The sequence below is a fragment of the Aspergillus puulaauensis genome, chromosome 8 (genome assembly GCF_016861865.1).
Source record: "Aspergillus puulaauensis MK2 DNA, chromosome 8, nearly complete sequence".
NCBI lineage: Eukaryota > Fungi > Ascomycota > Eurotiomycetes > Eurotiales > Aspergillaceae > Aspergillus > Aspergillus puulaauensis.
Genome location: NC_054864.1, coordinates 321,660 through 343,960, shown reverse-complemented (window position 1 = coordinate 343,960; position 22,301 = coordinate 321,660). Strand labels below are relative to the sequence as shown.

General features: G+C 49.6%; 9 protein-coding genes across 9 annotated transcripts; 4 read left to right on the top strand and 5 right to left on the bottom strand.

Moving 5' to 3' along the window:
* Nucleotides 1-252: 252 nt before the first annotated feature.
* APUU_80138A (FHA domain-containing serine/threonine-protein kinase) lies at nucleotides 253-2,254 on the top strand (the record flags this gene model as incomplete). Its single annotated transcript, XM_041696385.1, has 6 exons — nucleotides 253-305; nucleotides 360-645; nucleotides 707-991; nucleotides 1,042-1,088; nucleotides 1,138-1,431; nucleotides 1,486-2,254. 6 exons carry the CDS (start codon nucleotides 253-255, stop codon nucleotides 2,252-2,254), a joined length of 1,734 nt encoding a protein of 577 aa, XP_041562021.1.
* Nucleotides 2,255-2,661: 407 nt separating this feature from the next.
* On the bottom strand, nucleotides 2,662-3,090 carry APUU_80137S (cupin domain-containing protein; the record flags this gene model as incomplete). Its single annotated transcript, XM_041696384.1, has 1 exon — nucleotides 2,662-3,090. One exon carries the CDS (start codon nucleotides 3,088-3,090, stop codon nucleotides 2,662-2,664), a length of 429 nt encoding a protein of 142 aa, XP_041562020.1.
* A 1,470-nt stretch (nucleotides 3,091-4,560) lies between these two features.
* APUU_80136A (SDR family NAD(P)-dependent oxidoreductase) lies at nucleotides 4,561-5,575 on the top strand (the record flags this gene model as incomplete). The annotated part of the gene is made up of 4 exons (XM_041696383.1): nucleotides 4,561-4,597; nucleotides 4,651-4,898; nucleotides 4,961-5,240; nucleotides 5,319-5,575. 4 exons carry the CDS (start codon nucleotides 4,561-4,563, stop codon nucleotides 5,573-5,575), a joined length of 822 nt encoding a protein of 273 aa, XP_041562019.1.
* A 789-nt stretch (nucleotides 5,576-6,364) lies between these two features.
* Nucleotides 6,365-7,369, top strand: APUU_80135A (uncharacterized protein; the record flags this gene model as incomplete). The annotated part of the gene is made up of 1 exon (XM_041696382.1): nucleotides 6,365-7,369. One exon carries the CDS (start codon nucleotides 6,365-6,367, stop codon nucleotides 7,367-7,369), a length of 1,005 nt encoding a protein of 334 aa, XP_041562018.1.
* A 4,004-nt stretch (nucleotides 7,370-11,373) lies between these two features.
* On the bottom strand, nucleotides 11,374-13,308 carry APUU_80134S (uncharacterized protein; the record flags this gene model as incomplete). The annotated part of the gene is made up of 1 exon (XM_041696381.1): nucleotides 11,374-13,308. The coding sequence occupies one exon, from the start codon at nucleotides 13,306-13,308 to the stop codon at nucleotides 11,374-11,376; it is 1,935 nt and encodes a 644-aa protein (XP_041562017.1).
* Nucleotides 13,309-13,957: 649 nt separating this feature from the next.
* On the bottom strand, nucleotides 13,958-14,938 carry APUU_80133S (2EXR domain-containing protein; the record flags this gene model as incomplete). The annotated part of the gene is made up of 1 exon (XM_041696380.1): nucleotides 13,958-14,938. One exon carries the CDS (start codon nucleotides 14,936-14,938, stop codon nucleotides 13,958-13,960), a length of 981 nt encoding a protein of 326 aa, XP_041562016.1.
* A 321-nt stretch (nucleotides 14,939-15,259) lies between these two features.
* On the bottom strand, nucleotides 15,260-16,294 carry APUU_80132S (uncharacterized protein; the record flags this gene model as incomplete). The annotated part of the gene is made up of 1 exon (XM_041696378.1): nucleotides 15,260-16,294. The coding sequence occupies one exon, from the start codon at nucleotides 16,292-16,294 to the stop codon at nucleotides 15,260-15,262; it is 1,035 nt and encodes a 344-aa protein (XP_041562015.1).
* Nucleotides 16,295-19,099: 2,805 nt separating this feature from the next.
* On the top strand, nucleotides 19,100-19,930 carry APUU_80131A (uncharacterized protein; the record flags this gene model as incomplete). The annotated part of the gene is made up of 1 exon (XM_041696377.1): nucleotides 19,100-19,930. The coding sequence occupies one exon, from the start codon at nucleotides 19,100-19,102 to the stop codon at nucleotides 19,928-19,930; it is 831 nt and encodes a 276-aa protein (XP_041562014.1).
* Nucleotides 19,931-20,774: 844 nt separating this feature from the next.
* Nucleotides 20,775-22,268, bottom strand: APUU_80130S (AP-2 complex subunit mu; the record flags this gene model as incomplete). Its single annotated transcript, XM_041696376.1, has 3 exons — nucleotides 20,775-20,781; nucleotides 20,840-21,842; nucleotides 21,932-22,268. The coding sequence occupies 3 exons, from the start codon at nucleotides 22,266-22,268 to the stop codon at nucleotides 20,775-20,777; spliced, it is 1,347 nt and encodes a 448-aa protein (XP_041562013.1).
* Nucleotides 22,269-22,301: the final 33 nt, after the last annotated feature.

Below are 22,301 nucleotides of genomic sequence, written 5' to 3'. Positions count from 1 at the left end.
CACTTTCCCTCTTCAGCCAAACTCCCCTCAACACATCATTAGGTACAAGTTAATCAGTCAATTATATTCATTCGTTCCAGCATCAGGGGTTCTATCCCGCTTGCCTCTCATTCCTCATACCAATCAACGCTCACTTGATGAGCTCACATGGCCAGCACCTCGCAGATGAGACCACAACTCTCGTCCCGTCTAGGTTCCTTAGCGGGCATGATATGCAAATGGAATCCAATTACAAAAGAATCCTCAGACCCCATGACAATATATAGCCGCCAGGAAATCATTGTGGGCCGAGACGCAGCGAAATGGTATTGATATTCATTCCCTCCTAACAGCCGGTACTTGTGCTAACCTGACTCAAGCCAGTATGTCATAGATGATCCCTACGTCTCGAATCAACACTTGCGGATATACACCGTTATATTCGACCAGGATAACCCGGGTGAAGTGGCGCCGTTGGTATATGCCCAGGATATGTCAAGGAATGGCAGCCTGTGGAACGAACACCAGATGGGAAGTGGTCAGAGGAGCTTGCTTCTCTGTGATGGTGATACCATTCGGCTTCCGGGGGGAGTTTATCTAAGATATGACTCTATGGTTTTTCCACAAGCGAACAGCTTTTCCCGTTCGCAGGAACTGGAGATGGCGGTGAGCACTCAATCAATTGAAATATATTGAATGAGCATTCGGTGACTTAATCTTGTTACAGATGTTTGGTCATGAATATACTGTTACGCAACGCAAGCTAGGCTCTGGTGCCTATGGGCTAGTCCATATGGCTTACAAAAAAAGCACTGGCCAGCAGTTTGCTTGCAAAATTGTCGACCTTGTAGCTGTCAAGAGCCGCCTGGAAAAGCAAGGGGAAGCGGAACATGAGCAGGGGTACGGTACAAATATCAGTGCAAAGCTTAGGGATAATTATGCCAAGATGAAGCTGCGAGAAAAGCTCGAACAGTACCACCGCGAAGCCGGGATACTAGCAAACCTGCAGCATGTGAGTTGAGCTCTGTCTGTTTAGTATGTTTCCCAGCTAACCAGTGGTAGCCGAATATCATCGGTCTGGAAAAGGTTATTCAGAGTGATAATACCATGTGAGTCTGAGATTTTCAAGAAGATGCTCTTCTGTCTTACTGGTGATAGATATATGTTCCAGGACCTTCTCACTGGTGGGGATCTATTCTCCTATATACAGCACAAGGGCGGGAGGCTACCCGACATAGAAGCCGCAGTTATTGTGCGCCAGATTGTGATTGCTCTCGATTACTTGCATGACCAGAATATCGTGCACAGAGATTTGAAGCCCGACAATATCCTCATGACCTCTCGCGCCGATGGATGTAGGGTCGTACTTACAGATTTCGGATGCGCCACCTTAGTCAACCCAATTTCGAATCGAATGTCGACTATGGTTGGAACGTACGAATTCAGCGCTCCGTTAGTATGCCTATTCCCCAAAATACCCGCAGATGGATCTAATATCAGCCGCAGAGAGGTGGTTGTGCAAAGCGACAAGGGCTACACTAAAGCCGCAGATCTTTGGTCTTTGGGTTGCCTGACAGCAGTCGTTCTCACCGGGGTACCTCTGTTCGATAATGTGCCAAAAGGTTGCGGGGGGAAATCTCACCGCATGAACGCTATAAAAAAGCTGAAGTGGACAATGAACCGGCGCCAAGTAGGTCAACGTGCCCAGGACTTTGTCTTCCAACTCTTGCAGCACGATGCGTCGGAGCGCATGGATGTCAAGCAGGCACTCCAGCATGGGTGGTTTACCAATCCTGCGCATAAGTTGGAATTCGACAAGCTTTATCAGCGATCTACCCACGATTGGAAACCACGCAGGGCGACGGAGCCACTAATTGTTGGGCTTGCATCTTATGCCAAAGCCCGTTCTAGCCAATCGAGCCAGAATATATCCCCTTCGAATGCCGAGTCCAATGGTCTTAGCCAAGATTCTTATATCAAGTCAGAACCGTGTTCTCAATGGGTGGGCTTTTCAATTTTATCAACAGCCGAACCGGATGGCCAGCAGAGCAGTGGCCTCACTCATATCCCCTCGGCAACCCTATCAGATGTAGATCTTCCTCCGCACAAAAGCATCACAGCGACTTATAACCCTTTACGTATATCGTCAAAGAATGCAGACGCTTTTTCCGTGATTTCTTCCACAAGTCAGCGTGACCCATTACGCAACCTTACCAACTCTCTAACAGCATTGAGTTCATCAGACTCGCAGAGGGAACAAGCACCCCCTTTTTGATGCAAAGCATGGTGCGCGATATCACGACATCAATAGGGTGAGAGACAAGAGCTCTCATAGTGACGCTAGTGAGTCGAATGCGGAGATTTTCGAAGAGATCCGCAACCCTATGACCGGGAAGCGGCAGCAGTTGCTTTATGGCGTACGTATTTAACCAAGAGTGATTCTCGTTCTTTTTTCAGCATCATTTACTGGATGATGGGCTTGTCCGAGTATTCAATTTCTTTCTTTCTTTCTTTCTTTCTTTCTCTTAGTGATGACACGAAAGGCTTCAAATGCAAGCGCCAGTGCAAACAGAGCTGGGTTAAACAACGTAGATAGTCCAAATAAATTATTGCGTTACGCAGGCAAACCAATAATATAAAAACAAAAACTTATGATAAGCTACCTAATACATTGCATCCACTTCACAGCTTCGCCTTCTTATCCTCATGGCTAAACCGATAAACCACATCCCCAAACCCCGCCGTAGGGAAAACATAAAACCACACCAACGGCTCACCTCCCTCATTCCTAACCCCATGCTCTGCATCCCCAGGTATAAACACCACCGCCCCCTTCGAAACCACATATTCAGACCCGTCGATAACCACCACCCCAGACCCGGATGTGATGTAGTAGATCTCGGCTTGGGTGTGTCGGTGGCACGCGAGGAAGCCGGTTCGGGGCGGGCAGGTTGCGAGACCGGCGCACATGTCGCTGCTCGGTGTTTGGGGGGTTGAGAGGAGGGTGCGCCAGGTTACATGGCCGTTTGAGGGGGTAGGGAAGGACTCGGCGGGTTGGGAGGTGATTTTTTGTTCGGGGAGGATTATGGGGGTGGTTTTGGGTTGGCTCATGATGCGTATTGGTCTCTCCTCCTTGCGGGATTTTGAGAAGTGAGTGAATGTTGTAGATGGGTTATGATGTTATCGAGTATAGATATATATAGACTTGTTGTACTCGTTTACCAGCTAACTACGGTAGGTAAGTGGGGGGAATTTTTGATTATTCTTTAGTTCGGGTGGATTTTATAACCATCCCAGGTGCGAACTTCCAGCGTGACGACTTTAAATCCACTTTTCACGCACTACAAGGTCCTTGCTTCGTATTCTTAAGGCATCATCTTTTTCATCACTCACCGAAGCATTTGGAAGTCCATCGAATCCGGTTTAAGTTGTCGCAGGCAGACATCATTTATCCTGAAGAGCTAAACATCAACATTGGAATGGAACAGGCAGAGGAACTTAGTTCCAGCTCCTTAATCTCCTGCTGAAACAGCTCCAGCCCAACCATCTTCTTCATTGTACCATCCAGGAGCCCAATCGGCAAATGAGAAACCAGCCTCACCAAGGTTGAATATGGACAATTCCTTGGCTGCAGCGTAAAGTGAGTTAGGTGATAACCTTCAATCCCGGCCCCAATCGCAGAGTCTCGGTAGGATTCGCCTTGGAAGACATTTCTTCTGGTAGGTTTGAGCGGGGAAATAACCTTATACAGCAATCCAGAGGGTCGCAGACAAGCATTCACATTTGCTCTGTCGACGAATTGATTATAAATACCCCGAGCTTATCCTGGCTCAAGTCCGCTCAAGTCCGCTGAGCCAGGCTTCTGTGATATCCAGCATTTCATGATGCTATACGTAAGCGGGGAATGCTACTTCGGACTACTAGGAGTGGGATACATATACGTCGAATTTACCTACTCTATCCCGTAAGCAGATGCTTTCCTCCCTCCATATACAAAGGAGAATGCCCCTTTGATGATGGAGGTCAGACTCTAACTATCAAACTCACCGTGCCCTAGACTCGTTTGCAAGCCACCTATCCTCAATAATGGCTGGCACTGACGCGGAACGAAGCAGCCCGTGAGAGTATCTACTTTAAAGCGCGATTCCTGATGCTTTCCATTTCCGAAGGGCCAGAATGCAAGGTTGGCAACTGTTGGTGTACTCAGAAGGGCTAAGGGAGAGAAAACAACGGGATTCCGCGGGCCATATACAGAGGCTTTGAAATAATCTTGATAATTCAACCGGATTCTGTGGATATAGGTGCGTTCGGGGCTATTTATACTGTTTCTTACAATTCAACAAAAGGTGTCTTACTTGCTATTTTGGGAGAAACGCCAGACTAATTCAACCTGCATCCTGTCAGACTCTCACAAGAATCAACCTAACAGGATAGGTGATAGACATGCTGGTGACACGTCAAATACTCTGCCCCATTTTAATCGACATTGTCAAGCACAACTCGGAATATTTAAGCTGCGTCTAGGCCTCCTCTCGCCAAACAATCTCCAATTCCGGGCCATCATCCCAGTTCATCTCAGTTATGAATATTTCCGGTTACGCGTTTATCATCGGCGGTGGTAAGCATTCCCTCAGTGATGATTTCCAAATATCTTTTCTCACATCTATCAAGGAAGCGGCATCGGCCGAGCGTGCAGTATAGGACTTGCAAAAGACGGCGCCGCCGGTGTTCTTGTCGCCGATCTGAGCCTCTCTGCAGCAACCCAGGTTGCGGTCGAATGCAAAGCAGCAGCTACTGCATCGGACTTTAAAGTCGAAGCACTGCAGATTGATGTGACCAACGAAATTTCCGTGGAGGACGCGACTGAGCACATGCTGGCAACCTTTGGGAGAATTGACTACTGTGTCAATTGTGCAGGGGTTATTACACCCAAACAACCGTGTCCGGCCCCTCTGACTGACCACTTGTTTATTAAATACAGATCGGCGTCGAAACACCCGGTGCCATCGCCGAAGCCGATATTGCCGAATTCAGACGCTTCCTCAAAGTCCACGTTGACGGCACGTTTCTGGTCACCCGCACCGTGTCAGCCGCGATGAAACACCAGGAGCCCAGATTGAATGGAGGCCCGGGGTCCGGACGGGGTTCATCCCGCGGGTCAATTGTCATCTTGGGTTCCGGTGCTTCGCTCGTGGCTACCCCCGGTGTGGTCCAGTATACAACCGCCAAGCATGCCGTGTTAGGGCTAGCGAAGAATGCGGGTGAGTGAAGTTCTACCACAATTGCGTGCTATAATGCCCTCAGTTGCGGACGAACAAGTTGGTTGACCGTCACTGCAGCTCTCGATAATGCACCGCATGGGATCAGAGTAAACTGTATCTGCCCGGCATGGACGGATACTCCGATGGTTGACAAGGCCAAAGAAGGTGGCGTTCCCATAGATGCACACGTTCAGAAACTGGTTCCGCTGGCGCGAATGGCAACAGCGGAGGAAATAGCTGATGCAGTCATCTTTTTCTGCAGTCCGCGCTCGAGCTATGTGACTGGGTGTGGGTTTGTTATTGACGGGGGTGCTACACTAAGTTGTGCTCGCTAGGCTAAGGCCTCAAGCACTGGCAGCGCGGTCTTTCAACAATATCCCGATATGTGCTTATCGTCTAATTTCGGATTCAACTTATAATTCCAATTCATGCCTCCCTACAGTCTGACCCGTTTGTTTGTTAATCAGAAGTACCGTGATTAGGTGCAGTCAGCAGGGGTATGAAACGACGGCTTGCCTAGGGCACAGTCAGCCTTCTAATCATGTCAGCAATGCTTTGGGGCCAGGCGAAAAAGCTCATTATGTTTATATCTTTGAATTGGGACATGGGCGTTAAATAAAGTGTAATTTAACTCGTATCTCCATGGTCAAATCATGCCTTAGGCAACGAACTGGCGTAGGCAACAGAGTGAACACTGAACAGTGGGCTGCAGCAGGCCCACAGTGGGCCATCATCCGGTTTTATACTTCAAAACATTGAACAAACCATTACTTTCAACACAGCTTCACTATTTTCTGTCAACTACGCTGAAAGCGAACACAGCAGCCGTATGCAGCGGCAATGGCCGCAGCCTATACAAAGAATTTGTTGTCAGTCATACCACCAGCCGCAGTGGCACAGGCACGGACTATGATTGAAAATCTAAGGGAGAAACAAGTTTGGTTGGAGGCCTGTTAACAAATAAGCTTTGCTTACCATTTGAATATCTAGTAATTGAAGAGACCCTCAACCGCCTACCATATGCTGCTGAAGCGACTTTCAATTCATATCAAAGACAGTACGAGCGCACATGTCTTGCAGGTACTCGAGTTCATGTCCTTGAGATCAACAACTGGAGCCAGAAAATGGATAATCGGAGTATTTTCTGGCTCAACGGCTGGGCAGGAACAGGGAAATCGACAATTGCCAGTACAATTGCACGCCAATACTATGATAAGCAATGTTTGGGGGCGAGCTTCTTTTTCTCTCGAGGCGGCGGTGATATTAGCCACGCTGGCAAGTTTGTAACAACTATTGCCCGGCAACTTGCCAGCAACATATTACCCCTACAGAAATTCGTGTGCGAAGCTATTGCATCTTATAGTGCTATAGGAACGCAGTCCCTTGGTAACCAATGGCGTTGCCTTATCCTCAATCCGTTATCAAAGGTGGGCCGCGGCTCCGGTTTCCCGTCATACCTCCTAGTCATTGATGCCCTCGATGAATGTGATGACGACAAAGGCATTCAGGTCATCTTAAGTCTCTTGACTGAGGCACAACCCGCATTTAACAATATACTAAGGGTGCTTATCACTAGCCGGCCTAATCTCCCGATTAAGGTTGGGTTTTCTCGGATACCAGCAGCAAACCACTGTGCCTTCATATTGCATCACCTACCATTGGAAACTGTCAGGAATGATATTGTATTCTTCTTGCAGCTTGAGTTAAAAGCCATAGCTCAAGACCAGGGCCTTGAACCCTCATGGCCGGGTGCCGAGGCCATTGAGCATTTAGCGACCCGCGCAAGCGGCCTTTTCATATGGTGCGCAACCGCGTGCCGTTTCCTACAGGAGGGAGACCTTTATGCCGAGGAAAGGCTGAACAGTCTTCTTAAAGGAAGCATATCGAGTACTGCACCAGAGGAACAGCTTAACGAGATTTACATGTCTGTCCTCAGAGCAGCTATTCTCCCCACTTATACAGAACAAGAAAAGGGAAAACTTCGTGATCATATAAGGCATGTCCTCGGAACTATTGTCATCCTATATTCTCCGCTCTCTCTAGGATCTATGTGCAAGTTGGTTCAAGCTCCTATACAGCAAGCTAAAAAAAATACTGGTGCGCCTTCATGCTATATTAGACGTTCCTGACGACTTTACCGGACCACTCCGTCTACATCACCCGTCATTTCGCGGCTTCTTTATCGATCAGCATAGATGCAGAGATCCAGATTTCTTTATCGATAAACACAGGGTGCATCTTCAATTAACAGAGAGCTGCGTGAAACTGATGAGCTCTACCCTGAAACAGGATATACGTGGTGTCAATGCTCCTGGAACGTCAGCAGACGATGTTGATGAAATTCAAAAACAGCAATGCCTCTCGCTGGAGATTCAATATGCGTGTCTTTACTGGGTACAACATCTTCAAGATTCAAATGTCTGCCTGAAGAACGGTGATGCAATTCATCAATTTCTAATTGACCACGTTCTCCATTGGCTTGAGGCACTTAGCTGGATGCGAAGAGTTTCCGAGGGTATCAGGGCATTACTTTTCCTTGAATCCCTTGCTCTAGTAAGCTCCGTTTGATTCTTGCGCGTAACACAATCTAATACTACATTCAGAAAAGTAGCTGCCCTCAAGTTAACAATGTTATCTGGCATACAAAACGACTTTCTCGGGCCAATCAGTCAATAATGGAAAAGGCTCCGCTGCAAATTTATTTCAGCGCACTTGTGTTTGCACCTTCGACATGTCCGATTCGCAACCATTTTAGTAATGTACCAATGCAGTGGATGGCAAAGCTACCTACTATTCGGACTCATTGGAGCTCCTTGCAGCAAACGCTCGAGTGCAATCCTGATCAAGTTCTCCATATTACTTTCTCACCGGATGGGAGTGTACTTGCGTCAACATCAGGTCACAAAGTTCGTCTTTGGGACCCTTCAAGCGGACAGTGCTTAAATACACTTGAGTGCCAAGATATGCTACAGACGTTGGATAACGAAGTTGATGAACGCGATTATGAGAATGCTTTTAGCACTATCGCGTTTTCGCCCAATGGGGAAACCCTCGCGTCAGTATCGATATCAAGCAACAGGGTGTGGCTGTGGGATGTATTAACCGGGCAGTGTCTGCAAGTACTACATGGCCATGCTCGTGCAGTTACTCAAGTGGCGTTTTCATACAATGGGGATATACTTGCATCCTCATCCTATGACATGACAGTCCGCCTGTGGGATCCGTGCACTGGAAATTGTCTGCAGGTTCTTACAGGGCATACAGACTATGTTCGCGCAGTCGCCTTTTCACCTGCACCACGTTTTGTGAATATACTTGCATCAGTATCAGATGATGGCAACATACGGATTTGGGATTCGACGACGGCAAAGTGCCTACAGGATATTGAAACTGATGGTAAAGAGCTCCGTGTCCTTGCCTTTTCCTGTGATGGAGAGATTCTTGCAGCAGCATACGGTGACAAAAGTAATATATCTCGCTCTAACGCATCGGAGGTACTGCTGTGGAACCCAATAACTGGAAAAAGGCTACATATACTCCAAGGCCATACAGACAAAGTGACCGCAATTTCTTTTTCTCCTGATGGGAAGATACTCGCATCCGCATCATGCGATAATTCAGTACGGCTATGGGATCCTTTGTACGGAAACTGTTTGGCGATACTTCGGCATCATCGGGGTAGTGTCTATGACGTTGTGTTCGCGCCTGATGGTAAAACACTGGCATCATCAACAAGCCATGACGACAGTGTTTGGCTTTGGGACCCATTGACGAGACAATGCCTGCAGAAAATGGAAGGGCACAGTAGCTGGGTCCACTCGGTTGCTTTCTCACCTTCGTCGAATTACGGTGAGAAGCTACTCGCATCAGCAGCATTGGATGATATTGTGATAATTTGGAGCCCGTCAGTTGAGCAGGGCCAGGCAATAGATCCAACTGAGAGGGATACATTCGAATATTTCACTCGATCAACTGATGGAAAGAAACTGGTATCATGGATGGATAAGACAATATACCTTTGGGACCTATTTACGGGAGAGCAGTTGAGGATATTAGATGGACATACAAGCCAGGTTTATTCAGTTGCTATGTTACCTGATGGAAAGAAATTGGTGTCGAATGATAAGAACACAATTCACCTCTGGGATTTATCCACTGGGCAGCGGCTGCAAACGTTCGATTATCCTATAAGTAGGATAAACTTTATTTCGATTTCACCTGATGGAGAGAGGATCGCATTAATTTCTCAGAGTTCCCAGGTACTAAACTGGAATCTATCGAGCAGAGAGCGTTTGCAAACATCTAGCGCCCATAAAATCAACTCGATTCATTTCTCACCCAACGCGGAGAAGATCGTATTAATAACTTATGATCACCAGATACTGGTCTGGGACCCGTCGAACGGAGAGAGTTTGCAGCCATTGAACGCCCATCAGCACATGATTTGCGCGACAGCTTTCTCACAGGATGGAGACAAATTTGCATCACTATCTGATGATTCAATGCTCCGGATCTGTGATATGTCGACTGGTCATTGCCTGCAGACTCTCCGGGCTTGTGTATCTGATAGATATCATGGACCTGGATATGCAATTGCTTTCTCTCCGGATGGTTTGTACGTTGCGTCGTCTTCTGGTGAAACAGCCCAGCTTTGGAATATATCCACTGGGCAGTGCCTCCAGACACTTAAGGGCCATATTACCGCAATTTCCTTGATTGCCTTTTCCCGCGATGGCAGGCTACTGGCGACCGCATCAGGTAACCCCTCCAGCGATTGGACTTTCTCGAGATCCAATTCAGATAACAACACTCTGCGACTTTGGAATCCTTTCACTGGACAGTGTATACACATTCTCGATGACACCCCTGGCATGACACGCCTCTCATTTTCAAGCGACGACCAGTATCTCAACACAAGCTTAGGCACTCTTTCTCTTGGACCTGTTACCAGGTCAGCCGAAGAGAACGACGATACAAAGCCGCAAACCCGTGGAATCTTCATTAAGAATTCTTGGATCACGTGGAATGGTCAGAACCATTTCTGGTTTCCCCCAGAATACAGACCCAAGTACACAGCTGTCTATGGCGGTGTCGTTGCCATCCTAACCGGTGATCATCAGATGCTACTTTTTAAATTTACTCTCTAATAACGGGACGGAATACCAGTCACAGCTCTGTACCAGGATCAGGTTCTTCAGTGTACTAATCATGAAGCATGCGAATCTACTGTCTCTACCCAATGCGCTGCTTCGTAGATGTTTCTCGAGAGACATTGGAGGAGAAGAGCAGCTCACCTACTAGAATGAGAAGGGCAGTAGCCTCGGCGCCTGTAGCTTTCTGCTCGGTAGGTAGGTAAAGTAAGTACCAACCAATTTGCCGCGGACAATAATTCTCATTCCCGGACTCGCAGATCGTGCATTCAAGACACGCCCAGGCCTGTGCGCAGACTCCGACGCGGTCTCCAACTTTGACGCCCGTGGTGGCTTTCGATCCGATGGCAACGACTTTGCCGACGATTTCGTGTCCGACGCAGACGGGGATATGCTCTGCCCCAGCCTCCGGTCAGGGTGTGCACGTCGCTGCCGCAGACGCCGCATGCTTCGATGGCGATTTCCATGTCGCGATCTGCGAGGGGCTTTGACTTGAACTAGTTTGTATCGATTTAAGTTTTGAGATTGGAGATTGGGCCATGCATGTACTTCGGTGGAATACGTACGTCTTGTTTCTTGAAGTCACTCCATTTCTCTTGGGGGTGGACCATGAACCCTTCGAAGGTATTTGGGTAGGCCATGTGATATGAATCGATATAGAGAACAGGGGTTTCCAATGGAAGAGGGCAAAGGTTGTAGAGAAGGGTATAAATATATAAATATGCGGTATTTGATACTTATTATTATACGCAACGATGGTTAGGTATTCTTGTTGCAAGTGTTGTATTTGAATTTGCCAGCTCAAAATAAACGGTAGAGCTTTCAAGAGGACATTTCATGCTGTCACATTTAATTCAGAGAATGTCTATCTTCGTGGGGAGAGCTGCAGGGGTTGTACTACTAAAGTATATGTAGTATCTCTACCTAGGTTACGCCAATGCTGGCATCCTCCCATGATATCATTCTGCTCAATATATTCATGCCTATTGACCGTTATGAATAGCTGTTGTCCGGTTGACAAACCCGCCAAACGCATCCTCACCAGTCACCGGGGTGATCGAGTTCGGCAGGTCCTCACCATCGCTATTTCGGTCGTCAACAGTCTTGGCCTTCGTCTTCTTAATCCAGGTCTTCGCGGTCTTGAACTCGCTATCTGCTGTGCTCTTGTCGCCAGCATCAAGCGCATCTAGCATGGCGATCAGGTGCTGGCACGCAGTCGCCCATTGCATCGCAAGGGTAGACCAGGGTGCCACGTCTGTGGCGAATCCCTTCATGGCCATGCGGGGAAGAACGTCGGGGAGCGTTGTGAGAAGCTCAAGGCGGTTGCGAAGCGCTTCAGTTCCGTCATTTTTGCGGTACTTATAGTGGGCTTTAGATGAAGCGTTACGCGCAGCCCAGAATGCAGTGACGTCCCTGTTGAGCTGTGGCGAATGTACTGCAGGCTCGCGGTATGGCCAGTATTGGTTAAGATCGGTGAACGCGAGGACTGCATCGTGGACGCTTGCATCGTTGCCTGAGAGCTCCCACAAAGCGGCATCCATTGACTTGTTGGCGTTGTACGCTGGGCCGTTCCACGTGTAGTCAGCATAATTGGCAAGAGATGGCATCGAGGCGTATGCCTGTGACATCGGATTCGAGGTGAAGCCAATGAGATACTCGTAGAGGTCGGAGTCACGGTCAGTAAGCGGGTTGAGGAATAGGCGATTGCGATCGCCGTCGTTGACAGGGAAGTTATCCCAGATGTACAGGTTGTCGGTAACGTAGGTTGAGGCGGCGAGCGAAACACTTTCGACGGTCACATTGGGACTGAAGACTCCTTCCCCGGTCCACTGGACGCGGATTTTCTTATTCAGCTTGGTGCCAAACTCTTCCTTATAAGGATCTGGTGCGCTGCCGGCATAGTTTGTCGGAACAGTCTGAAGGTCCTTGAGGTTGTTCGGCTCGATGTACTCCTTCTGGACACGGTTCAAATAGTAAGCCTGGGCGTCAGCGATCCAGCGATAATCATCCGTTTTGCTCCATTTCTTCTTATCCGAGTCGCAATGGAACTCGAGAGGGATGTCGTCGAGAGCAATGTAGAAGCTGTGGACACCCAGATCTCGGATCTGGTTGAACTTGGTTGCAGTAGCGTTGAAATCGTCGTCAGATGAGTAACAGAGGTCCAGACCAGGCGATAGAGCGTAAGTGAAATCGACATGGTTTTCGTTTGCGCCGTCGATAAGCTCCTTAAGCTGAGAAACTTCGTCGTCTCCATAAAGAGTACGCCACTCGTTGCGGAGAAGCACATCATCTTTCGGCGTATAGATGTAGGTGTTCATCTTGTGCTTCCCATAGAAAGCGAGCTGGTCAAGGCGCGCCTGGTGAGACCAAGGGACACCGTAAAATCCCTCGATCGAGCCACGAATCTCCATGAGCGGCCAATCGCGCACCTTCACTCCTGGAACATCGTCATTGCTGAGAAGTTGGCGAAGGGTCTGTGATGCGTAGAAAGTACCACGCGTGTCTATCCCATTAAGCACAATGCTCGGCTGATTCCTATAGTTGCCCGATGCCAGGACGTAGCCTTCAGCCGCGAGACCGTCTGCAGATTTACCCGTGAGTGCCTCCGCAATGTCGGAAGCAGCGCCGTTTGCCTCTTCAGTGCCGACGACGATCTGAGTGCCACTGTTTGTGGGCTCAGATGAGAGGACGGCATGGCCGCCAGCAGATACTACAACTGCCTTGATAGCGTCAATTGTAGCAGAGTCCGTGAAATTGCCGGTCACGATGGTGACATTATCGTTGAGCGAGATATCTGCGCCGGACGACGAGATCTGCTGAGGCGGCGGCCACACTGCGGGGAGTTTATTCTGGCCCCTGGTTTCAAGACCATTGACAAGAAAGGCCCATAGATACGTCAAATAGTATGGATAAAACATGGTGGTTGAGAGTGAAACTCTGGAATGTTGTCGAAGTGTTGGTCGGGGTGATTGTTGGGGGAGGCGCCCCTTGCGTGTTGTTGACAAATACCCAGACAGCCCAGCATGTTACAGCAACACGGTGCAGTAGAAGTGTAGCAATACTAATACTCTGCAGTGCTACTGAGCGTTACATCAATTGCACGAGGGTCGTATTGAACCCCGCAATTAGATCGCTTAAATTGCATGAATATCTATCAGATCTGCATCGCCAACGCGCTAACGCCTCTATAACCAGAACCCCTCACGCTGGCATATGTTACTAACATAAACAACTAAGCGAGGCTTAACATGATAGTTGGAGTAGTTGGTCTCAATGGGGGTGAATTCTATTTCGTGTACAGGCAACGCCATGTACTAAATGCGCGATGGGGCGATTGTTTATACTTCTTAGTATACGGAGTAAAAGGGGTTGAGCAAACCATGGACTACTAATTTCCCAGCACCAAATAATCGGTGAAAGTTGGTCTTTGCTGCTACAATAAAAACCCTGGAAATAACTTGTCCAAGGTCCTTGCTAATGCTGCCATGCTTTGCATTGAAGAACTTGCCACCAAACCTCATACATGATCATACAGTTATCCAAAGCGTACTTTCATGCATGGATCCATCATTTCCTCGCAGCAAGAACAGGCCGAATCTCAAATCTACCGTTCTTCTTTTTAGCGGCAATCTGAGTGAGATATTTCCCTGCCTCTTGTATCCGCTCATACAACGCCTCATCACCAACCACTTCGCCACCCCCATCACACAAATCAAACCGTTTGCGTCTATGATCATACAAAAATGTCATCCCCGTCCCATTCTCCTCTCCCTCAACCTTCTCAGCCTCCCACTGCTCCTCCTGCACCTGCTGCATATCAGAGCCTGCATCTGCATTTGCATCTGTATCCACCCAATAAGGCTGCGGGTTCACCACAACAAACAGCACATCCAGAACAGTATACCACTTCAGCAGCTCCGGTATTGTCGAAACATCACCATATAGAAAAAGGTCCGCGGGAATTGCAATCCGGGCAATGTCGGGGGCGACACAAGCTTTCTGCCCTATCAGATCCGGCTCAGTGAGCCGGTGGATTGGGTCGTTGTAGAAATCTGCCATCTTGTCCACAGGGATGTAGAGCGCGTCTGTTAGTTCGTTAAAGGGGCGGGTGAAGATGTAGCCATGGTCATCATCGTAGCCTGGGCTCTCTTTATCTCTGTCCTTGTGATCCTCATTGCCATGGCTGGAATCTTCCTTGCTTTGGGGATCGGTATGGGTATGGGTATGGGTGTGCATATGGATATGGATACCCTGCTTCCGTATCCAATCCAACGCAACCTCGCGCGCCTCCTGACACACGAAAAACAGTGGTATATCAACCTGGACATGGTCGAATAGATCATGCCGGAATTCAAGAAACAGGTGCACATCCTCGTGCCGCCCCCACGCTTTGTCTGACTTCTGGAGAGGGCGTGGTTGCCAGTATCCCGTTTTCCACGGGTATAGGGCCGGTGCGTCTTGTTGTGGGAGGGCTTCTTTCCATATCATGGTGCGGAGTTCTGGAGGTAGGAAGGGGAATTGGTGGAATTGGGGGGCGGCTGTGGTCATGGTGTTTAAGTTTTGGTGTTTTGGTCGGACTGATAGAAGTGGTTGTCTGGGTAGTAATGGTAATATAATCTGATGGTGATCCAGGGCAGGCAGGACAACTGGGTAGCAGTTCATGAAGAGATTTTAGGTGGTAAGTATATTTATAAGGCGGCATAGGCCTACTTCACAACGCAATCTCAAAGCCACTTTAGGTCAATATTTACTAGATATATTGCCAATCAGCTTCGCCGTAGTCTTGCCCCGTTGTGACTGGAACGGTACTTAATAGCTCTATCTAGATATGTATTCACCTATACTAAAACAAACACCCCCCATCTTACCTTACGCCACCTCCAATCCCTGACTCTCCAAATATTGCGCAGCAGTATCCGCAACCGCACTCTCAAACGACCGAAACTTTATCCCAAGCACCTTCTCCGTCTCGCTTGAATCATACGAAATGGGTAGTTTAGCTAGCACGCCCCGCGAGAACGTCCCATTAGCAACTGCCCTGGGGAAAACTTTCTCGACAATATCAAAGGTATTAAACTCCTCAAGCGTCGTGCATGCACCAAACGAATCCGGAATTCCAGACGCAGAGTCAGGAGTGGGAGCCAGCTCGAGAACACGAAGATGTACGTCCGCGACGTCGTCAATATGCACATACCCCCCGTGAATCGGCATGCCGATATCCTTACCCAGAATGCTGGCGAGGAGGTACCCGTTCGAGCTGTTTTGGAAGAGGAGCTCATTGCCCTCGCCGTCGAGGAGATCGTTGCGGCCGAAGACGTACCCCGGGAAGACATGTGCAATACTGAAGTGTGGGTTTTCTTTCGCGACGAATTCATCTGTTGCATTGAGCGAGATTATCTTGCCCAAGGCGTAAGCCTCGAAAGGGCCTGACATGTTCTCTGGCGGGTTGGTGATGGGGATGCGCGTCGCTCCGGTGGATGTCACGGCTGGATCGGGACTCGGCGGAAGGTTGGCGAGGATGGAGGAGGTGATTACCAGCCGCTTCAGGGTCGGTGTTTTGAGGGCTGAGTTTAGTAGACTTGGGATACTCTGGACTGTGGGATTGTAGATCTGCGTGAGAGGGTCATAGCCCGGAACTGGGACCGGGGAGCCGACGTGTAGCACGTAGGACACGCCCTTTAGGGCTTCGTCGTAGGCGTTCTCGGCGCTGATGTCGGGGATAAGGACATAGCTGAGCCGGTCTCCTGCGTTGAGTCCTTGAATGGCGGGGCGAGAGAGGACCTTTTGGGCTTTTTCCTCTGAGCGTGCTGCGACCCGCACTGTGTACCCTTTGCGGAGGGTTTCTAGGAGCACTCGGAAGCCAATTAGGCCTGTGGCGCCGGTGATGAGGACAAGGGATGTCATGGTGCAGTCAGATGTCAGTCAGAGCTGTTGAGATGGATAGTTGAGAATGTTCAGGCAACATGTCAGGGGAACACGCTGTGCTCCAACTCCCAGGCCGTCAGCACTAACTCCATATGTGAGTTGCTAATCCGTGCACGCACCTGAAGGCCTACCCCACAACCTGAAACTGCTCAACAGTCAGGCCGAAATGGATGGAGTCCCCATTGGAGTCTGGAGAGGCCCTACAAGCTACTACGCCTATCCTGCATCTTATCGAGTATATTTCCCGATTTGGCCAATAATCCCTAGCCTCGACGGTCTAGGCGTGCGTTGCCTGACGGAGGCATAATACGTTGCTCCTCTGATACCTGGCCCTGGTATATCGGTGCTTGTGCCAACGCCACGGCGTGCAGTTGGAGGGGGCAGTCATGCAACCAGCTCGTCATAGGCAGTCCTTGTAGAAGGGTTACATCTGAGTCGAAGGGGTTGAAGGACATACGTAAATGTGAGATCCTTTCTTCTCCTTCTCCTACCACTACAGGACTAAGGCCAGAGTGTGAGCACGCAACGCAAGGGATCAGAAATCGCCGAATCTGCAGGTCAAATCACAAGACGTGCATCTGTCAATGCACGTCGGAAAATACGCCCTTCCTCGTTCTTTGCGTCGATCTTTGTCTATCTAGGAGTGGGGAAGGGTGGCTGGGTGTCCCTCTTCCTAGGAAGTTGAAAGCTTCTAGGGTACGCCTAACCCTGCCCTAGCCCTGCGGTACCTGGATAGGTCGTTGCCAGTCCCTAGATGACGTTCAGATCGGGCAACAGCTCCTCAAGGGCAGGTGGCAACATTTACAAGAGAGAGGGAGGGGATGTCCCAAGGTTGTGTCTAGGTTCGGGTAGTTGATCCGAGCGTAGCGTTGCGCTTATGTCCTGGTTGAATATAGGCAGTGGGAAGATGAATCTGGCTGGTCAGTTGAAGGCTCGATGGCGGATCAACCAGCAATTCAGAATTGTGCATGGTGCTTATATTCCATGCTATCTGCAAGATAATGCAAGTATTACCCCGAGACCGAAATCGCCGAGTATCCTCCGCAAGTGCACCTGCATCGATATGAGCAAGGGAGGTCGATCGTAAGAGTGCTCGTCAACTCAGAGTCTCACGGTCTCAGACGCTCTGGTGGCTGGGCTACACTAGGGTTTGTCTGGGGCACTGGGCGCAAAGGGGATTCGACGCCACCTGCAAAAACGTTATCGTCGGCATTGCCTCAAGAAAGAATGCGAAGGCTCTCAGCCCCTCGATGGACAAAGCAAGGAGGGGGCTGAGGAGCGTGCGTATCGATAAGATAGGAACTTGGTTGGCTTCGGTGGACTATCCGGATCGACAGCATTAGCAGGGATGTCTTTCACCTGCTTGGAACTAACGCTCTGGCTCAACGTCAATGACCAAAATTTGGATAATCAAAGAAACCTCCACTTCAAGGTTGAAAGTCAACAGCGAGGTGGGAATAAGACGGCACGGCCTCAGGCAGCTGGTCAGGAACACGACGTTGATTGGCGGACGCGCACCTCTGACGCGGGTAGACGCGTTACGCGACGCGTTCGTGTTTTCAATATTGCCTCTTTCGGAAGCGACCCATGGACCGTTGAATTTTCGGCAAGAGCGCCGTTGAGGACAATCAGAAGAATCAGGGCAGTTTAATCATTACGGGATGAGATGTGTCTTATAGGCCTCGGGGTGCCGTGCTCGCAGGAGGAGTATACCTTGAAAAGGAGGATGGGGAGATGGGATTCAGGTACTGAGGAGAGGGTGTGAGACATCAGACCAACCACCTGGAGACCTTGGTAGACTAAGCTTACATCCTAATTTAGAACCCTTGATTTAGATTTCTAGTCTTTGAGCGACAACAGTTCGCATTGGGTAAGTAGAATAATATCGTAGTGTTGATACTTGATACTGTATAGTTACAACACGCTCTCAGGACACCTGCAAAGCCATCTGCAAGCAATTGGGGTGCATGCAGATGCAGACTGCCGACTGCATTATGTGATCCAGCGTCCCACAGCGGAACGGCCCTTGAGACTGTCTGGTTCCTGCGCTGTGCAGCCGATCAGCAGGATGGCCAGTGTCAAGGAGATTTATCAGTCCTTGCGTCGCGCACCCTCGAGGGCGCCTCCTTTTCTCCTTGTCTCAGTGCACGAGGGGCAGCACAGATGATGTACTCAGGCTCTCGAGGCCTTCATAACCAGCCCATGCCCCTGTTATAATGGAGTAGAAATCGAGGGCGAAGGAGCAGAGGGAGAATGAAGGAAGAGTCCATCCCATCGCTCTTTGAACAATCCTTGAGCTGAGCAGTCATTGAGCAGCATCATTCTTTTGATCTATTCTTGACATTGCGATCTATTCTTACATCCATTTGCATCCACGTGCAGCGAGTCATTGACTGACTGACTCCATTGTGCTGGTGGCGTTGTGCTGCATGCGGCATTAAGTCCAACGGGGGCTCCACTCTCCTTTTTCACATTAACTTATCGCTCCCGCGTCTCTCTCTGCCCGTTTCCTCCCAACAACCATCTCTCGTTTCATCGCTCTTCCATCACCAACCCTCGTCCACGCTTCGTCGCATCCTCGGATCCAGTCCATTTCGAAGCGCTGGTCTCGGTTCGCTATTTACACGTGTTTTTACACCGTCCGCTCGCTCCCTGCTCCTCGAGAGCCCTTCCGGCGCAAAAAAAGCCACCCGCTTGCGCAGCGCACAAACAAACACCCCTCCACCATCGCTCGTGTCATTCCCAACAAGATTCTTCCATCGCGATAATCGCCCCTCGCGCAATATGTTGCTCCCATCAGCGCTTCCCTGCGACCTTCGTCGCGCATCGCGCTTCACTCCTATTCGCATGTTTTCAACACCGCCGCCATCCGACGACGACAGCAGCCTCCCAGGCAACGGCCTGCTGGGGACCTGTCGCGCTCTCCAGTCGCTCTTGAACGGCTCACCAGCGCCGTCTTCGCGTCGTGCAAAACCAGCACGTCTCCAAAGCCCGCTTACATTCCAACCTACTCCTCCTTCTCCCGCTTCGTCGCGCAAACAAAGGCGCACTCCTAAACCTTCATCCTCCAAACTTCCGTCGCCCAGGCCATCTCGAGGGCCTAACAAGCGGCGACGAAATACCTACGAAGAAGATCTCAACACAGATACTGTCTGCGACCTTCATTCGCAGTCCAACCCCTCCACACCCAAACGCCGCCGACACCTTCCCTACGAACTTCCTCTAGGTCTCTCTCAAACAGACTTTTACTCACTCCATTCACCACCCGTCACACAATCTCCTCCGTCACCAGCAAAATCACGCCAGCAAGAAGCGCCCTCGGGGGTACCATCGTTTGACCCCGACGCGGCTCTCCCCTCTATCGAGGAATCAGATGAGCCTGCGGCCCCCACAGATAACCAGCCCTGGTCAACAGACGACGACCAGCGCCTAGTAGAACTCGTTCTAGAAAAATTCCAGCTCTCCAAACGAGACTGGGACGATTGCGCTCAACGCATGGGCAAGGACCACGCTAGCGTCGGCCAGCGATGGCAAGCTCTCGTCGGAGAGGGCAATGTCGGCCTACGACGAGGCCGGCGAATGGTCCGCAGCCGCATCCACAAAGATTGGATGTAAATCTTTTTATCACCGGAGTTTTCTCAGAATTTTGTCGCTTTATGATACCTATCTGTTCATGTATACTCTTTCCGATGCACATTTATCATGACTGTATTTTTATACCATGCTTCGATGGAGATATCTTTCTTTTGTCTTTTCCTACCTGTTCATTCTTGTGCCGAGTGAATTTCTACTGGACAACTTTCTTAATTTCCCACCCTTCTGAGACTGTATTATCTACCTATACGCCTGCGGGTTTGACATCTTCTCTTCTTTCCACACTGGATTGTGACTGTTATTTATTCACCTTTTTTTTTTTACCAAGACTGTGACATTATATCATTTATCCTGCATCTACCAATCACAGTTTTTTCCGGATCCGGACTTGTTGGTTTTCCGGTTGTACAATGGTGTATATTTTTATGTTTCTGCAGTTATATTTCTTGTCGATCTTGCATGTGATGCTATCTACCTACGAGTTTAGTTAAGTTAGTTTGCTAATCCATGCTTTGTATATTTATATATTTCTGGGTCTTCATATCAACTAGTAGATATTATATATATCGTAGTATGGCTCAAATTAACTACCAAGACAGTACGAGAATATAGACCTACAACGAGGAAAGACTACGTAAATATACGGTGACAGCAGATAGCACGCACGCTCATTTCTTCTATGCGACGGGCAATAAATGTGAATAATTACCTTGCACTGTACGGTGTGGAAGTACACTACAAGTATCAAGTACCAACGCCGGACACCGAGCTCAACCAGCAAGCAAGGAACGAGCAGATAATGAATATCAGTATCGCCTCATGCAACCAACCATTTATCCACCAACCCTTGGATCGGTGCAGTAGACTAGAATCTATATAGGAGTTAGCACTTTGTAGCTGATGTTTAAATAGAGGGAAAGGATGACATACCGAATCTCATAACTTCCCGCCCGAGTCATATAACGCACCCACTTGACAGAGCTGTAATTACTCTTCTCAAACACCTTCAAGTACCGCACCAGCAGCCCCGAGGACGTAAACATGAGCAAACTGAAATTCAGACTCAGCGGCGGCCGCGACCAGGCCTTTTGATTCGTCATGGTCGTTAATGTCGCCTCGGCTGTAAGCACGAACTCGCTGCCTCCCGAGAACCGGGCAATTTTCCACACGATGTTGTTGTGTTCGGGCTCGTACTTGGCGCGGCCCTGCGAGGTCCGCTCGGTTGTCTTTGCTGTGTTGAGTGGCGTGGGGATGCGGATGACGACGTTCGTCGCGAAGAGCTTCGAGCTGTAGTTCGCCTTTATGGCGACGCTGTACTCGACCTTCGTGGTGCCGATCTCACGCACAATCGGGTGCACCTTGAACGGCAGATTGACGTTCTCTGTTGCGCGGTACCGCATTAATTCGAATTCCCCGTCCGGCGGCACAAACGAGATGATACGGTCTGCGTCGAACCGGCCCAGCTTCACGCACTGATGGAACTGGCAGTCTTCTAACGTGACGCTCCCTGCCGCAGCCTTTGTTTTCGACGATGATCCTCCTATCTTCGAGCCCATATTTGCTCCGCCCGCTGAACTAGACCCCGGCCCCGCGGCGTCATTATCAAGCAGGAGCCGATCGTTCAGCCCGAACTTGCACTCTGGTGTTCCGGATAGGTATGCCCGCATGACGATCTGCCCGTTTACGTCGGCGCGCAGGACCGTCCCTGTTGCGGACATGAGTAGGTTCACGTCTTCGATTACGTCGACAAAGGCCTCGTTCTTGCGGTATTTGACGTCGGCGCGGCGCCAGGACAGTGCACCCGTCGCTTGCTGTGTTATCCGTGCTGAGTCGGTGGGGTTGTTGGCGATTGCGGACTTTACGCCCTCCGTTGTGATGTACATTTTTAAGGTGTCGGTTTCGGTGTTCTGGGGGTAGCCGAAGTCGAGGATTTCTGTACACCAGTTCCATTAGCATATCTCAATATACACGGGGTTACGTTTCGACTGCAAATGAGAAGTATTAAAAAGGAGAGAGACGCACCATCAAGCAACTCATAAATCAGAACAAAATTATTCTTCACGGCCTCCTCGTCAAATTTCCCAAAATAGCTCTTCCCCAGCAGCACAAGCCGGTACAGGAACTCAAAAACCAGCGCAGCGTTCGCATTGCTCTTCGTCACAGCGGTAATGTAGATGTTTTCGTGCTTCACATGGCTGAATGTTGTCGAGCCCAGGGTTAATATCGGCGACCGCACCTGGGGGTTGGAGATGACCTGAATGCGGAAGATATCTGCGAGGCGCGGGCGGCAGTCATTGCGAAAGGCGCGGAAGATGAGGTTCTCGCCCTTTTGATTGAAGATTAAGATTCCGGAGAGCATTGCGTGGGTGCGTGTTGGGCGAGAAGGAGAGGG